Here is an 18975-nt window from a genome sequence, read left to right as displayed (position 1 = left end):
TTATGGATAGTATTGTAAGGAACATGAACGTGAATGATCTGTTCACACATTGGCTCTTAGTTCCTTAGGGTATGTACTGAGTAAAGGAATTGCTAGGTCATATGGAATTTTTAGGCCCAGTTGTTTGAGGCAGTGACCTTGCAGTTAGCAGCCCAATGGGTAGCTCACTATGTCACCAGGGCTCCACTTGATAGCCAGGCATAACTACTCACATGTTCATGATATATGGCAAAGAAGGCATATCATATGTCAATGAGTAAAGAAGTCCAGTATGAGATTTTCCAAAGCAACACACAAAAGAGAGAGGAAGAGTCTTAAAGGGAAAATTAGTAGTGAACACAGTATAAGACCTTTTGATCAGATCACAAGAAACCAGACAGTTACTTTAGACATGATGCAGTAACATAACAGCAGATCTTACTAGGAAGGCCTTTCATTGGTTCTGAAGCGATCTTCTGTCCCAGCCTCCTCAGAACAAGAGCTGCGGCTGCTTCCTCAGCCCCAATGCCTGCTCGCGGTCTCGCTGCATCGCTGATAATGCCGACCCTGTGACTTTTTCCTGTCTTTGTCTTGGACGTGTAGGTTGAGTTTTCTCCTTTCTTGTCTCTTCATTGTGTGTGATGCTGGAGGCAACCTTTACCTGTCTCTGATTTCTCTCCCTTACTTGTCAGGTGGAGACACCAACATGAGACTAACGCAAGATCAGCTCTCCTTTACAAGAAAACCAGACCGAATGGGGCACATCAGTTGCAAACTTTCTGGCATCTCCTTGGAAATACCATTGTACACTGGTGCCAACACAGAGAAGGGGAGCCTCTGAAGCCAATTTCTTACGACTCATCCAAGAGTCACAAGCAAGGCACGGCCGATTCTCGCTCGGAAACAGATGAGACCGAGAATGAGAATTGACCTGATAATTAATCAAGTCACCAAGGAAGATGAGGCCACACACTGCCGTGCCTGCTGGGAGATCACAAGGCCACCAACCCAGAGAGGACCTGTAAGAAACCTTCTGTGGACAAACCCTCAGCTCTTTCATACTTGTCTCGCCAGAAAAGCCCCTTTCATGCTCTGAGTCCCAGGTCGTTGAGACTGTGAGAACCCGCAAAGACTTCAGGGCACAGTTAGCAAACTGCCCCAGAGCTAGCAAATGATGACAGTCCAAAGCAAGTTAGCCACAGAGGCAGGCGGACACCACTTCTGCATTTCAAAGACCCAGTTCAGTATTTTTTTTGTCTGGCTCTCTTGTACTTATTGTTACTTGTACTCTTGGCAAAATTTCATTTCTTTTAAAAGATGAATATGACAACAAAGTCTTGTCTTCATAATCAACGGGCTACATAACTCAGTCAGCTCTTATCATTAGACCACCACACAAAGTCTGTAACACATGGAAAGAGAATAAAGGATGGTGGGAATGTTATTTCTCCCCCCGCCCCCCTTTTACCGGCCTTCATGACGTAACCTTCACTGTGTTCTGACATCTCCTGACATTGGACTGCTTTCCCTGACACAGTTCTGAAACACATGGCCATAGAGGAGGTGGGAATTGGCCACTGAATGACTATATGTAGGAACTCTATCCCACTCCCAGATGTATGCAAAAGGACTTACAAAACCTGGATGAAGAGCCAAGGTTCATTGTATTTTCTGTAAAATTTGAATTAATTCTAAGTGGATGGCTATGCTCTTCGTTTATATTGTTAGGTAGCTAGCATAGGGACTGGGGCGTCCATTGCACATGCGCAGAAGTTCGAGCTTCGGGCCTTGAAGGGCTGGTACACCTAGGTGGGCGTTACACCTGGATTGGCCCATCTAAGCCAGGTGAATTTGATTCAGCCAATGGGGTCAACCAGTATTGTCGACCACGCCTCCCAACAGGGCCCTGAAAAGGTTTTGGTCTGGGCTCTTTCCCAGCTGCTGCTGCACAATGTAGCTCAGCTGGGCTGTGGTCCAGAGCAGTCAGGCCGCGGTCCCGCAACGGTGCCTCGGACTCTGTCTGGCTTGAGTTCCATTTACTGTATGACCTGAACCTGCTTCCATGCTCTGTAAACTCACTGGGAAAGTCACTGGGATCACAAACCAGGCATGAATTCTTTCTCGCGAGGAGCCAAGGACCGAGGTAGATCTCTCCCCTGAAAGATCTAACACTACTTTCTTTCCGTGTAACCGTCGTTGGGTACACATTTGTCTACCTGCAAGTTCAGCAGTTCAATCCCACAAAGAGCTCCGTAGGAAAACAGACGAAGCTGAGTGCTCCAGGGAGGATGCACGGCTTCGGGAACCCTGGCAAGCAGCTGCTCTCTGTCCTGTCGGGTCTTTATGACTTGAAAGAAACTCAGTGACAGTGGGTTTTAGGCCTCTCTTAAAATACCAAGAACAATAGTAGCAACAATAACATCTATACCAATACATTATGGCAAAAATTCTCTCTTGTCGAATGCCTGGTCAATAGCAAATATATAAAAAATAGCAAATTTCAATCCTACTCCTTCACCCAAATTCCTACAACCTGTATTATTTCCTTCCACAAATCATTGCCTCATTAAATGACACCATTTTCTAACTACTGACAAGACAAATCTAACGTGCAACATTTTTTAAAAGGACATATCCTGTTACCTCACATACACCCCTCTGAATGCACTTAAACTATGCCTTCATCCATTTATATTCCTGTTGGTGGGTCAGTGGAGAGAAGCAGCCTCACATCGGGAAGGGATATGTACCCATAATTGTAGGGGACCCAAGGGGAGAAAAACTCAGTTCTATGGTCCTGGGTAGACACTTTTAAACTACTTTCTACCCACCTCTCAGTGAACTACCGCATGGTCTAAGCAAGATGATCTGTGTAGATGCTGGCTTTATGGGGAACATGGCACCCCCCATGGGCCACACCAGAAGGGCTCGACAGGGAAGTTCAACTGAACGAACTATGTCTTACCTCAAAATGACCAGTAGCCTCTGGACATGGGACTGAAATTCCCCGATAGGAGAGGAAACAAATGACCCCCACCCCAAGACAATGGAAGTGGTGGTTGTTAGACTTCGCTTGGGAGCCCTTGCTGAGCGGCCTCCAATGAGAAGACACCCAGGAGCACCATTGATTTACTCCCTCGCCCTCTTTGCCCCAATATAACAAGCATTAATCTAATAGTCAAGGATCCACCCCTGTAAGGAATGTGACAGAAAACTTCCCCCTAGCACCACCTCCACGCTCAATGTAAGCAGAGCTCAACCATTTAAGAATTCAAAACATACAAAGCAACCACCCACAGAACGCAGTTCACAGCTGTACTATATCCGTATAAGTTCCTTTTCTCAAAAGTACCTTAAACTCTGTGGCACTGGATGTATGATTGATGCTATCAATGGAAGCTCTTTACACCCCAGGGTGATGATCGATTGCAAATGGCTATGGAGGACAGTGGAAGCCTAAAATCCATCGACAGAGTACCTGGTTAGGTTAAGTCTTTGGCAGATTGCCTCTGGCCACAGTTAGGGACACAAACAGCTTTGCTATCGGACAGTGATTACTGTAAACTTGATTATGGTGGATTGCACCATGGTATAATATGACACCTGGTCAGCTAACCCTCCTCTTTTTATTAAGATCATTTTATTGAGGGCTTTTATAGCTCTTATAACAATCCATACATCAATTGTATCAAGCATATTTGTACATACGTTGCCATCATTATTTTCTGAAAATTTACTTTCTCTTTGAGCCCTTGGTATCAGCTTCTCTTTTTTCCCTCCACCCCACACCCATGACATCTTGATAAATGATAAATTATTATTGTTTTCATATCTTAAACTGACCACTGTCTCCCTTCCCCCATGTTTCTGTTGTTCATCCCTTTCGGGTGGGGGGTGGGGGGTGGTGGTGGTTATGTATTGATCATTGCTATCGCTTCCCCCTTACTCCCCTTCTCTCCCCACCTCACCCCTTACCTTCTTGGTATCGCTACTCCCATTTCTGTCCCTGAGGGGTTTATCTGACCTGGATTCCGAGCTCTTATCTGTACCAGTGCACATGCTCCTGACCGCCCCTTGACCCAACCTCAATTTCCTCGAAAGTTAAATATTTCTCACTTGTTCCATGACAGGAATTGTCCTATGTGACTTATTTTACTACTGCTGGTAGTCTTTTCTTTCTTCCTCTTTACTTTTTATTTGTTTTGTTTAGTCTTGGTGTTTTATTGTTTCAGTTATGTTTCCTAAATTATGAAAGCCAGGAGAAATGAATACTTAGAGACTGTACCTGATGCCGTGTTTATCAGGGGGAGAAGACTGGGACTTGGAGAGCAAATAATGAATGCGGGAGCAAGGATTGTGGTGTACAGACAACTCCTTTTGAAAGCAACTTCACTATGGAAATATATGATATGTGAATCTTTTATCAAAAAACCTAGTACAAAAGTCCCTTCTTATTTATATTTCTACTGCTATCCTCTTAATCCTTATTCTCTAGATTGTGCTACTTTAATGACTTTCTCCTTGGTCTCCTTAAATCCACTTTTGCTCCTTCAAAGTCCATTCTCTATCTAAACATGCAATTATATTTCAATAGTATATGTGTATGTGTGCGTATATATAAATACATATATTCACACACACGTAGATGAGGCATCCTAGAGGGACGTCATCAAATTGAGTACCTGTGAAATGCTATTTGAATTTTGAGGTCAAAAAGAATACAAAAGGGCATGATCAGGGCTGTAGTGGGGAGGGTGGTGGTGGTAAGATTTACAAATAAAATTTTCATACAGCACTTGCTTCTTGAAGAATGAGAGATACATTGTTGCGATGGGGTGGAGGATGAGGGGACATTCAGTATAATTTTATTGGACCTTCTTCTCTTTAATGCGAACTGGAAATTTCTTAATCAGCTCCCATGATGCCCTTTATCCTTTGAGAATACCTTTCAAGATGTTGCTACATTTGGAATCCCCAAAACAATCGCCATAACTTCCTGAGCTGACTTCTCTGCCTCAAATTTCACTGGCCCAGAAGAGCCCCTCGGAAGCCACTGACTTAAGTGGCCTTTTTTTGAAGGCACCCCAGTGAGCCTGAGCCCAGTGTATCACTGAGAGACGTTGTCTGCAGCCATCCACTGGTCACCGAGACATGGTTAAACACGGTTTGTTTGGAATACATCTACACATGTAGGAGCTGGAGCCTTAGTAGCAAAACTTTCTGACTTATCCTCAGTTATGATTATGAAAGATATTTTTAATATATCAATATACTTTTTAACTTAAAATTCTGCAATGTGTTCTCATTTTATGAGGACTAAAACACAATATATCCTTTCTGTAACCTATGAAATCCATGGGAACCGCCCCTGCTAACCCATAGTGATAGTTACATAATATGGTGTCAATATGAGTCTATTAAGAGTGAAGGGGTAGAGTTTAGCCTGTCAATCAGGTCGCAGCTTGATGACCTCATTTAGAGGAGTGAAGGAGACAAATGTCTCACCAGAGGCCAGATACACTCTCTCTGCTAGACATTCGGGTGGATGAACCACATGGAGCTATGCTGATTGAGGTAGTTAGTTTATTGTGCCAACCTGGCCGATAAACACATGTGGGGTTATTTGAAGGATGGAGGGATAAATGGCTCAGTGAGCCTCACCTTTCTAGTTCTCGGGTCTCTTGCTTTCTGATGGTTGGACCAGGGTGCAGCTGCCTTAGCCAGTTGCCTGCTTCAGCTGGCAATGCTGACTTCCTGCAAGATGGCCCTGGAGAGAAGCCACATGGACCTACCTCAATGCAGCCCTGGGTGCTGGAGCTGCCCTGTGGAGACCCCTGCCAGTGCTCAGAGGCTTACGCATTCACTGACTTGGCTTTCCTCCTGAAGTCGGCATCATTGTGTCTGTTTTGTGAGATGGAGGAAGGGTTTGTGGGTTGTTGTTGGACATATGGGTTAATGGGTTAATGTTGGACTTGTGGGCCTGGGCAGCACTGGGTTGGGATGTCTTCTTGATGCACATTTAACCTTTATATAAAACTCTCTCTTATACATGAGTTCCTGTGGATTTGTTTCTCTAAAGTATCCAGACTAACACAGCAAAATTTTCAGTGGACCCTTTATAAAACATGTGAACATTCTTATCTCTTGTACTGAAATTTGACTTTGGGGGTGCTTCAACTTTAACTGCTCAATTCCAACTACAAATACAAAGGGGGCATTCCTCTGAGCTCCTAACATATAAAGTAGGGAATTTCCTTCATTGCTCATCCATGTTGAAATGACATGGGAGCAACTCACAAGCCCAGAGGGAGAAGCAGGTGACTGTTCCCAGCAGCACCATCCTTCCTCTTGTCGGATCTTGTCATCCAGGAGGACTTGGGCTGGGATGTTTTCTTAATATATAATTACTCTTTGATATTAAACTCTCTCTTACACATATATGACTGTCTATGTATTTGTTTCTCTAGTCAACCCAGACTGAATCAGTAGGGTAATAGTAGATATCCTTTCCCTACGTTTAATTGATTTTTTTTTAAGTACAATTTACAAAGGTGCTTCAGAAAGTTTTTGTGAAAATGAAATTAGAGAATAGTGGCATTTTTCTAAGAACCCTTGAAGTCCCTCATGCATAACATAAAGTCATGCATGGTAAGGGTACATTTTCATAACTTCAGGTATGTTTAAACAGCTTTGTAATAATCACCACAATCTACTTGTAGAACATTCCAATAATTTGCAGGAAGTCCACGTTCCCCTTCTTAGGCTTGGGTAACCACTAACCTGACTCAATCTCTAAAATTGCTTATTCTTCCCATTTCATATGAGTGGAACCACACGCGCCTGCTGCCTAATCTTATCGCAGTGATTCTGAGGTGGGTAATGGAGTAGGATATATGCAGCAGTAGTTCACTGCTTTTCGTTTCTGAACAATATTCCATTGGTGGATTTTTTACAATCCATTCAGCAGTTGATGAATATTTGGATAATTTCCAGATTTGGGTGGTTAATAATTAATAATTAATGCTCGATGAGCATTTGCCTACAAGTCTTGGCAAAGATGTCCATTTTCACTTCTCTTGGTGTTGGGTACAGAAAGGTAGTCCTTTCCTCATGATTCCCATGCCTTCACAGAGAGCTAGCAGTTCATGTATTAAGTTAGAATGTGATTTTATCTGGATAGATTTCAGATTGCATACTCAGTTTACTTAAAGGCTGCAATCTGTCTATTCACTGGAAGCCTCTGTAACTTCTTCATGTGTCAGATTTACTATCAGAATTTCTAGAATGTGAAAAAATGTGTGAAGTATTATTTCACTTCATCATGACAACCAAAATTTCAAATGAAACGTTAGCTAAATTTCCGTGCATTTCGAAGGGTTACTAAATTTGGTTGAAGTTGTTCATTAGGCAAGTTATTGTCAAACCTGAAAAAGTAACACAAAACTCAAGCAGTTCCGTTAAAACTTGAGCTTTCTTTATTTGACTTACCATTTCTGTGGGGGTTCACTCCTCCCTCTCCTTGTGAGAAGTAGAATTTAAATGGCCTCAGGTGATCACCTAAGAAGATAGAGAGGGGGTTGTGTAAACATGTGTAGTATATAGAGGTGGGTTAGAGGTAAATTTACTAATTACTATACAAAAGGGAAGGAGCCTGGTAGTGTAGTGGTTATGCACTGGGATGCTATCATAAGGTCAGCAGCTCAAACCCACCAGCTACTCCATGAGAGAAAGAGTTGGCTTTCTACTCCTGTAAAGAGTGGCAGTCTCAGAAACCCAAAGGGGCAGTTAATTCTACTCTGTCAGATATGGTCAGTATCTTTCAGAATTGACCTAATACCTATGAGTTTGGGTTTTTTTATACACAAGCAAAGATGTTTCCATTCTTTCAGAAAAAAAAGTAATTTCTTTGCACCTGACTTTTGTATCAGTGATCCTAATGTGTCCCAGGCTCTATTCCAGGCATATTATCTCATTTGAACCTTAATCAAAACCTGAGATAAGGAAATTGTGCCTCTGAGAAGTATGTGTGTCCAAGGACATGTCACCAGGAGTGAACATGGTCCTTTTGATTCTTCCACGTCTTTTTTTTCACCCTCGGCATCCTGAGATGGTTTATGTCAGGAGAATACTTTCAGAACTCTAGTCAACCTGTTCATGTTATTTGTCCCAACCTTTCTTTCCATATTCACTGTTCAGGCAAGAATATAGACCTTCGAATTCCCTTTCCCTTTGCAACACATCTGATTCATTACAATTTCTCCTCTGACTGGTCCACCTTCCTTTCTACCCATGCATTTGTCTTCTTAAAGCACACACCTCATCGTGTCATAAAGTCTTCACCACGCCCTGCTGATGTATTCTTTTATGTTTACAACTACTATAAATACAAAAATTCTTCATGTTCCTAACATTTTAACAAAGGGCATTAGTAATAGTCCAAAACATGACAAATGTAATTAGTGCCACTAAGTTGTACATGTGTAAAATGTTGAATTGGAAGATGTTATCTATATTTTTATAAAAATAAAAATTGATCTATTGAGTCAAAATATCTCCTAATTGCTTTCAACTCCAAGTTCTTCTAGTCAGTGCATTTAATTATTCTCCTAAATGTTATTTTTAAATCCTATCATTATAAATCTTTAATTATCTTTGCATCTTCTTGGAGCCTATTTTTATACGGTATGTGGTAGAGGATTATTGCTGTTTTTTGACAGATAACCAAAAGTTCTAACAATATTTGAACAATTTATTGTTCTCCAAATTTTAAAATGCCATATCACAGATTCTATTTATTTCATTATTCTTATATATTCTTCTATACATTATGTAAGTAGATTTAGTGAGTGTTAAATTCTACAATGCCAAATTTCTCTTCACTGTTATTTCTCAAATATTATTTTCCAAATATCTTCTTTATAGTATTGAAAATCAATTTAGTTAGCTTACCCCAATCCTTACATTATACACCAAAAAAAAAGAAGAAATGTTATAATTCTAATTGGAATTCTGATAGGAATTGCCATCAATATGTATATGAATTTAGGCAAGCTTGGCATCTTTATGGTATTGATTTTTTTTTCTTCCATGAATATTGTATGTCTCCCCATTTATTCAGATTTTATTTTATTATCGTGTACAATCATGTTATTTCCTTTATATGGCTTTTATATTTCTGTATATTTAATAAAGTACTTTAAAATATATTACTCAATCCTTAAATTTTATTCCTTAGGTATTTCATAGACTTTTGAAATATAAACAACTCCTGATGCTCCTGGTAATTATCCTTATGGTCTTGAAATAAGGGAAAGTATAAGACAAAGTGCCAGTAAGAGATTGAGTAGGTATCATTCATTTCTATAACTGATGCAACATATTTAACAGGTCAGTAAGAATTTTTAAAATGCAGCTTAGTTAAAATGTGTATGTGTGTTTTACATATCCCCTTCACACAGACTTTTCATCTGGTCCGCTTATCCTCCCCAGTTGTACTGGAAGCTGTGAGTCACTGTGACCAAAATGTGACGCAGAATGATTGTATTCAGTCCTTCATCAGTAGTGACAGAGAAAGTGTCTGCTCATTATCTTTTTAAAATTATATTAGTTGGGGTTTTATATATACATATATCATATCACTCCATGGTTCAGTCACACCAAGTAGAATTGTACAATTGCTACCACAGCCAGTTTCCAAACACTCTTTTTCTACCTGGACTCCTTGATATCATCTCCCTTTTACCCCCCACCCCTATCACTGTACCCCACTGTACCCTCTGAACCCCTTATTGTACTTGCTGTCCCTGTAGTTTCATCAATCCCAAGTTTTGTATAAGTTTGTAACATGAACGAGATGAATCTGGGTGGCTCTGGGCATCATTGAGGCCTGTCTTCTCGGCCTCTCTAGATGTTTTATATGGACCCAGGGGAATGTCAATGGATACCTGCAATTAGAACTTCCCACAAATAAGTGGAAGAGGTTTATTAACAACCTACAGGATGCAGATAACAACATTTTGCTTGCTGAAAGTGAGGAACTATTGAAGCACTTGCTGATGAAAATCAAGGATTATAGCCTTTGGTATAGATGACAACCCAATGCAGGAAGACCCGAATCCTCACAGCTGAACCCATCGGTAACATCATGGCAAATGGAGAAAATCATGAAGCTGTCAAACATTTTGTCTTACTTGGATCCACAATCAATACTCAGGGAAGTAGCCGTCAAGAGATCAAAAGACACATTGCATTAAGTAAATCTGCTGCACAAGAACTCTTTAGAGTATTGACAGCAAGGATGATTCTTAGAGAACTTAGGTGTTCTTGACCAAAGCCATGGTATTCTCCATTGCATCATATGCATGTGAAAGTTGGGCATTGGATAAGGAAGACTTTAGAAGAACAGATGTATTTGAATTATATTAAAAGTACCAGAGACTGCTAAAAATACAAACTGCTCTGTCTTGGAAGAAGTAAGGCCAGAGAGCTCTTTAGAGGCAAGGACAGCAAGACTTCATCTTATATATTCTGGACATATTGTCAGGAGAAACCAGTCCCTGGAGAAGGACATCTTGTTTGGTAAAGCGGAGAGGTGGCAAAAAAGAGGAAGGCCCCTGACAAGATGGGTTAACACGGTGGCTGTCTCAATGGATTCTGGCATAGGAACGATGGTGAGGATGATGCAGGATGGTGCCGTGTTTTGTGCACAGGGTCGCTATGGGTAGGAGCCGACTTGATGGTACTTAACATCAATAGAACAGCACTACAGAACAGCCTTGAAGAGGCTTCTTCTTTCAACATATTTGAGAAGTGGGTTTCCCCCATAATGTTTCTAGCTGGATCAAGGAATTCATTCTTTTATAGAAGGTAGCATGCAACAAATTCCTTCTGTTGTTCCTGAAACAGTGGTCATCTCAGAACTTATTCCATCATTTGGCACTTTAATGGTAGCAAATACTGGCAAAAGGTAAATGTGGTTAATTGAAAGTGGAGAGCTTTGTTCCCTTTTCTCAAGTATGTTTGTAGAGGTGTATTTGCATTTGCGGTTACTGAAAACTTCCTCCCCACAGAAGCCCATCCCTAAATTGTCAGCTGAGCCACATGGCATCTGTGAGAACAGAAGGGCCTTCCTTTGATGTTATCTCTGAGCCATTTCCAACATAATTGTGCACCTGGAAATTTTTTTTTTAAGCCCTAATTTTCCAAAACTACTTTTGTAAGCTCTCTAACTTACAAAAGTTGTTTGGCCTATTGGCCCTGCTCTCTTCTTAAACAAACTTCCCTTTTCCACTTTCTGCTGGGTGTTTTTCAATGACCACTGCCTCGGTAGAAAACACAGTTGCGACCATTTACTTGAGAAAAGTATATGAAAAATCAGACACTGCAAAAGCTATATTAAAATGGTGTTAAAAGAACCCAGGAGATCAAATTACCAAAACAAAACTTTTTAACTGCTGGCCATACCACATGTCTTAAAAGGCAGCTAGGATTTTTGTTGAAGCTGTAACTAGTGTGATAACCAAGGATGGGTCAAGATATTTGCAGAAGGGACTAAGCTCATAGTAACTTCCTCAGGTAAGTCAGATTTTTCCTTTCTTTCCTGTTTTTGCTTCTGGTTTTGAAAACTGACAGATGCTTTCTAGAAAAACAACACAACAACAAGAAGTTAGGATCAAGTGTGTTGTGACTGGCACATTCTTGGCCCAACATATGAACAATGATTTTGGAGCTACTAGTTATTGGATATGGAAGGCAACACATCTGATCTGTAAATTGCTTTTGCCCTTCTCTCTGTCTAGAAAGAATGGAACTTTACTTTTAAAATACACAGAAAAAGAATATTTGAACTGGAAATTAAAATGTTTGAGGATTCTATCTGTAAGCCATAGGTGTAAGTTACTGTTTTAAAATATTATCTTTGTTGGAGAACTTTTAAGTGAAAGGCATAAAAATGGTATTCTTTTAATTACTCTCCCTCTATATTTTGGAATAAAATATGGGACCCTTTCCTTCTGATAATCTTTAAAACCTGGAAGGTTGATTTTGATCCTGTTGGTAACAGTAATTCATAAAAAGTGAATTCTCAAGTGACTATAAAGCATCAATATATTCAAGTTATTACAACTATTGGACCATGGACTGAGATCAGTCAGAATTGTGCTCCTGGCTCTTTTGTTACATGGCCTGGGAAAGTGCCATTTAACTCAATGCATCATTTCAGCTCTGAGCCCACAGTTTTACAGGCTGGCTTGTTTATTCATTCTTTCAGTAGACAGCTATTGAAGACAGTGTGTATGCTTGATACTGTAAATGAAAAGATGAAGAAGACAGAGTTACAGTCCTCAAAATCCTACCAACAAAGTGAATGGGTATTCTTTTGTCTGTAGCTCATAGAATCATAGGAGGTCTTGGGTTCATGAGCTCTTTCCCTTTCATAGTCTGGATAGTAGCTTATTGCTTAAAGGAAACCTGTATTGTGCTGGGTGCAAAAATGTTGATGGAAATGGCAAAATACTATCCCATCAAAACCCATAATATTAGCTATCTGGTGGAGGACCAGACACCATTCTAAAACTTTCTGTCCCTTATCTCTTTCCTCAACAACCCTTTGCAATAGATGCTCTAATTCTCATTGTTCAGCTAAGGAAACTGAAGCTTCATGAAGTTACTTGTCACTTACATGGGATTGCACAAGTGACTGGGATAAAGTTTGTACTCCAATAGAGATTTGTTTACTCTGAAACCCACAGCCTTAGTCATTAGGTGATATTGCAAATATTAAGTCTTTTAGCTTTTATATATTACTTTTTAACATATTACGCTTTTGAACTATGAGCTTTTAAATAGATTCTTTGACTATTTAATTAGTAACAGCTCAAAATTGGTGTTCCTACAAATACATGAAAGCAGTGCTTCTACTTCTAATCAAAGCACTAAAATGACTGCCCTCAAACAAAGATCATCAGTCATATTGAATATGCATTCATTAACTGCTTAAAATATAGTTCGTAGAGTATTACTACATAATGACAAATCACACTGATACCATTCCACTTGGTTTTCTCTCTGTATGGACATCAAATGTGCTAGACATGTTGCCGCTGGCTGGAGCATAGGGCTGTACTGCATCACGTAACTAAACTCTGTCACGCAGAGCTGCCTCTGAGTCCATGATTAGGCAGCAGAAGAAATAGCAGCAAAACAAGACTCTATTATAAGAAGCACAGGATTTTAATTCCTTGCTACATGCTGTAATAGTGTTTTCAAAGAAAAAGAGCAGGCTTTCAACAAAGAACAATACATTGAGAATTCATACTCTGTAATACCTCCTCTGGGGAAGTTATTTTAGAATCCCTTCAGATGTTCACCTTCTAAACATACTAATCACAAAATTCCTGTAACTCATAGAGAATGGGCATTTATTAACTAATCAACAGTATGAGTCCCATGATTTCTCATAGAAAACGAAGCAAGTCTTAATTAACTGTGATGCATTACACTCCTGGAAAAGAAGTGGCTTTTTAAATGAAAAATCTTTACTGAAGTCAGCTTAGGGGATGCCGTCAAAATGATTGAAGAAAAAACAAAAAGGTAAAATAAGACTCTCCGATGCAGGAGATGCAAAAGGAGAACAGCCGTCACGTGAGCATCACAAGCCGGTGGGCAGCCTCCTTCATTACATGGAACTCACATGCTTGATTACCTGCAAATGTGCTGCGACTTTGATTGATCTTTGTTTCATGCTATTTATTTATATAATCATATTTCACATCAATTTATATATTATAAACTTAAGAAATATTGAAATACATTTAAAAGCTCTTTTAAAACAATCACAAAGGGAGATTTCTCTTCTTTTTTCATTGAATCATGTTATTGGGGGCTCATACAGCTCTCATCACAATCCATACATCCATCCATTGTGTCAAGCGCATTTGTACATATGTTGTCATCATCATTCTCAAAACATTTTCTTTCTGCTTGAGCCCTTGGTATCCTCATGTTTTTCCCTCCCTTCACCACCCTCTCTCCCTCATTAACCCTTGATAATTAATAAATTATTATTTTTTTTCATGTCTTACACTGATGTCTAAAGGGAGATTTCTATAAAGGGTTTTCAGGTAGTGGGTTTGTGGATGGCAGTCTTCTCAAAGTGTTTGGCTCTGGAACAAAGCTCATTGTTACAGGTAAACATTCTTTTTTAAAAAACAGCTTTATTGTCACATAATTCACAAACTGTACAAGTCAATAGTTCAATCATTTTAAGAAGAGTTTTACACTCATTGGACTTTCTTTAAGTATTGCATTGTCCATTGAAATGTACTTCCATTGTGTATTGTAATGTGACCAAGGAGACAAGCAGTACAAGCACTACAGAGTAACAGCCCTGAACTGACTAGAATTCTTCCACTTGGTTCCAATTTGGTCATGGATCATGTCAGGGCTGTGGCTGGTCAAGTGCCTAGAGCGGCAGTCTAGTGACCTAGGCCGGAGAATACTAACACAACATATTCCAATAGGGTGGAGACTTATATCCCTGTGGTATTTCTGAGTTAACAGGTTTGTACATATGTTTACATGTTTTATTTCTTTGATTCCAATAGCTACTGATAAATAGTACATAACCATTAATCAAAATGAAAAGAAAACCTGTCAAGCTTACCATTTGGTCAAAGGAAAACTAACTATTTGGTGATGCATTTATAGGACAATTAATATAAAATATAACTTGGTTATATTTTAAATGACAAAATGTGACTTGGTGGCTATACTCAAGAATAGTATAAGCTGTAGTTGTTTATTTCTTTCTAAATTCAGTCCACTAAGTTTTCTTAGTCCTCATTAACCTTAAGGATTAATCTGACCTGGATGAGTAAAATGTCTTATAATAATGCTTCTAGCCTATGAGATCCAGTGAAATGAAAGGCTTTCAATAATTTTCATAAAATTGATAAAATATTCAGAAATAGGAATGGATTGTATATTTTGGTTTCCAAAGAAGTTGAGATTATATGAGAAAAAATAATTCATGAATTGAAAAGCAACCTTCCATTTCTCTTTTTTTTCTAGTTGGCAATATTGACTATGAATTGTAGCAATTAAATTTAGTAATGATGGCTCGGGTATAATGCCCTTAAGAAGTGTTTATGGAGTGCATGTGGCAGGGGAGAGTGTGCGCTTTGACTCTGGTTTATGACTTCTGGGTTTATCACTTCCAGTCCAGCTATTCTTTGACAAGGGAATTTTGATCCATTAGTTATTGGTCTATTAAAAGTATAAACAAAAATCTAGCTTATTTTTTTAAAATGAGAAATACAAAAAAGAAAGAAAAATAATCAGCCTTTATCTCTGATAACACTTTGATATATTTCCCTCTGATTATTTTATCTATGCATACTTCATTTTTATTTTATAAAATTGGGACCATATCAAATGCATAGTACATCTTTTTGTTAACTTCCTTCTGCTCCATGAACACTTTCTCCAAATGACTTTAGCATGATTCAATAAATGAGAAAGTTTTGAACGTCTGAGCTCTATTTGATCTGTAAAATGAAGATAATCATCTATCTCAAATGGATGTTGTGAAAATTTAATGAAATCAAATATGGAAATTACTAACCACAATGGCTGGCACTTGGTGGTGATAAAATTATCCATTCCTTCTCCAAAATTTAAAGGACTATCTATTGGAATTCTTTGTGAACTCAGATATATAGACAAATTGCTAGCAGCTATGATAGTAATAATAATAATAATGATAATCTGCATCTATAGGATGGTAAATGTTTTCTTCTATATCTTGTTTCCTTGTAGTCTTGCATTGGCATTAGGCTGGTAATGTGTGTAATTGATTTACACTAGTATTATTGTTGTCAAATCAATAAAAACACAAAAACTTTAAATAATTTGATTTGTTTAGTCTTAGAATTGATAAGGACAATGAACCAGGACAGGAGTAGTAGTCTTTTGAACTCAGGCAATCATATTGTCACTGGAAATTAAAGAACCAAAAGAAGTTAAGCAATCTAAAGTTTATGATATGGTTTGCATCATTGTGAGATTATGGTGTGAAGCTCTTTGGTGGTGGAACCAAACTTGTCATCACGGGTAGGTATTAAAAGGCTGCAATTTTTCAAGGCAATAGAGGGGAGGAAAGAAAGCATTTACTTGAAATAATAGTAAGAATGTTCAGAAAAATAATGGAGAGATGTGATGAGGTGTAGATGTAGAAATTTTAGGAGGATTTGTAAACACATTCTATTATAAAGGACAGATCAATAGTGCTATATAAATATTGTGACAAGACTTGGTTTGATATACCTATGGCTTCTTTTAGGAAATGCTCCGAGGTATAATGTATGAAATTATACAGAATTTAATCCTGTGACAATGTTGATTAGTACAGGCTAATTCGAAAGTTTCCCTTTTCTGAGAGTCAAATGGTATTTGAAAAGAGCCTGGGTTCGGTGTCAGACTGATTAGAGTCCTAAATTCACTAGTTACTGTTTTGGTGAATGTGCACAGAGATGTACGAACCAGATTCCTAACCCACAAGATGGAACAGCGGTCTGTATCCTGCATGGATGTCTGACCACTGAATGAGATAGTGTGAGTGAAGTGTTTGCCAACTTTCACTCAATGCCACATCAAGGTTGTCCTAATTCAATTGTAAGGGGAGAATTGTCTCCACTGTGGAGAATTCTTTATAACAGTTCCATAGAGATTCGTTGTACTTTTAAATACTCAACTGTAAAGGTGTTTTGCTGTAGCCTCCTAGGGGAAACATAAATGAGGGGATATTTGGCTTAACAGACATTTCCCCACTGGAAAGGAGAGCTAAGGTTAAAATGCATTCACTTCTGTTGTTGTTCTCCTACCTGCTTTACATTTTAATCTTTGTCTTTATTAGTGTTGTCTATAACACCACTATTTATTGGCTTTAAAATGAATAGCTGATGAATTTGAGCTTTATGCTCATATTCATCATAACATGTTTTTTAATTAATACAAACAAAGGTCAGAGTATTCAACCGCTGTGATTTAATTAGGAACTTGCCATATGCCTGAAATGCATATGTAAGTATGAAATAACAGTAAGTACTTATCTGACAAAAGGAAAAGGTTAAGGGGGGAAAGGCAACTTAGATAAATAAGCATAAATAAATAGGAAACACTTGGACAATGTGTAGATTTGAAAAATAAGTATTTATAAATGGAATAGATAGTTTTGTTGTTTTTAACCTGACTATTATTCTATGGCTCATGAAAAAGGTGTTAGTCATGAAAAACACTGTTTATATGCATATTTTTAAAATGTTTTCAAAGTTAAAATGTAATATAGTACTTCCAGATTAGTGCACCAACCATATATAAACATGTACAAACAATTATTAGACTGAGGAAGTTACAGAAATTTAAGAATTTTTCCATTAATGGAATGAAACAGAATTGAAGAGAAGGGAAAGAGTAAATGAAAAGTGTGTTACTGAAAACACAAGTTCATTATTTGATTTTCAATTTTAAGAATATAGAGTCTTGAGACGAGAATTGGATTCCTTAATATTTGTAAATTATGCAAATTTACAAATTATGTAAATAACTATGTAAGAAGTGTCATTAAATATTAATCATTTCATATAGCGGTTTTTAATAAATGAAAAGAAAGTTGGTAGAAATATATACTGTCTTTCTATTACAACTAATAAATATTTACACTAATTAAGATATATGTAATTAAAATAAATACATTTACCCCAATTCTATTTATAGTGATATTTTTTCATTAAAATCAATATTACGTGCTTATCATTTTAATATTAAAATCAGGAGCTTTGTTATTCAGGTAAAAAATACTCAAGATTCATTTTCCTTTTTTAGTCAGAAAAAAATGTTACCCTTAAAAACTGTCAACATTTTATTATTACTATTATGTGTTTATTAAATAAATACACAGCTGACTCAATGGTAATATTAGTTAATTATTTGCATTTCAGTTGGAAAACAAATTAGAAATGTTTCTGATTCATAACTTCAATCACTACATTAATAACACATTTCTAGCAACTAATATTCCTCATTATTTCAAATTACAGGTTTTTGTAAGCATATCATATTTTGTTGTACATTTTGACATTTTGCTGACAGGGCACTGTAGAGCTATAACTTTCCATATTATATACCGGTACATGTACTCAGCAGTTTGAAATAAAACAATGTGACTATAGAATAGTTCAATAGCTAATGTGATAGATACATATTCTGGGAGAAATACTGAGTCAAAATATGGATAGACTGATTTGTAGAGACTATCTCACTGTTGAACTAAATTCATCTTGAAACAATTACCCAAAATACATTATTGGTGTATTACTTATCAGACTTAACATTCCAAACCCTTTGTGAATAGCTTCTAGGGAAAAATATTTTATATAAAACCATTTCTGAGAATATTCAATAAAATCCTTAATAGAAATATTGGAAATATTATTCTTTGGTTTCTAAATTTAGGACATCATAAGTAACTTGGAGATGCAGTTTTAAGATAGCGCTATCAAAAAACCAAGCAGCAATCAATAAATAAAACAATGAATTGCATTGAGTAAATCTATTTCAAAAGATCATTTGAATCTGTTAAAATGTAAAGAGGTCACTTTGAAAAATAAATTCTACCTGACCCAAAACGGGTTCAATCACAGAAATTTCCAATTGCCCCATAAGCGTACAAAAGTTGAACAATAAATAGGGTAGGCCAAAGAATTGTTACCTTTGAATAATAGTGTAGGCAAAGAATGTTACATAATATACCATGGGCTTCCAAAAGCGTGAACAAATCTATTTAGGAAGAAGTACAAGAAGAATGCTCCTTAGAAGTGAGGATGTCGAGATTTTGTCTCGTGCACTTCTGGACAGGGACCAGACCCTAGAAGGATATCGTGCTTGGTCAATTAAAGAGCCAGCAAAAAGAGGAAGACGCTCAATGAGCTAGAGTGATTA

General features: G+C 37.8%; 1 protein-coding gene across 1 annotated transcript in view; it reads left to right on the top strand.

The window, feature by feature from the left end:
* The window catches only part of LOC101648180 (T-cell receptor gamma chain C region C10.5), a 58664-nt gene that overhangs the window by 30872 nt on the left and 8817 nt on the right, over positions 1-18975 (top strand). Inside the window, exon 3 of the mRNA XM_045286409.1 lies at positions 11503-11553. Within this exon, the coding sequence (XP_045142344.1) occupies positions 11503-11553 (51 nt within the window). The remainder of the gene's footprint in view (positions 1-11502; positions 11554-18975) is intronic.

This window comes from Echinops telfairi, unplaced genomic scaffold (genome assembly GCF_000313985.2).
Source record: "Echinops telfairi isolate 266 unplaced genomic scaffold, ASM31398v2 ScPeMD7_7;HRSCAF=31, whole genome shotgun sequence".
Classification (NCBI taxonomy): domain Eukaryota; kingdom Metazoa; phylum Chordata; class Mammalia; order Afrosoricida; family Tenrecidae; genus Echinops; species Echinops telfairi.
The sequence above is the reverse complement of the archived record's forward strand: the minus strand, read 5'-3'. Positions and strand labels throughout refer to the sequence as shown.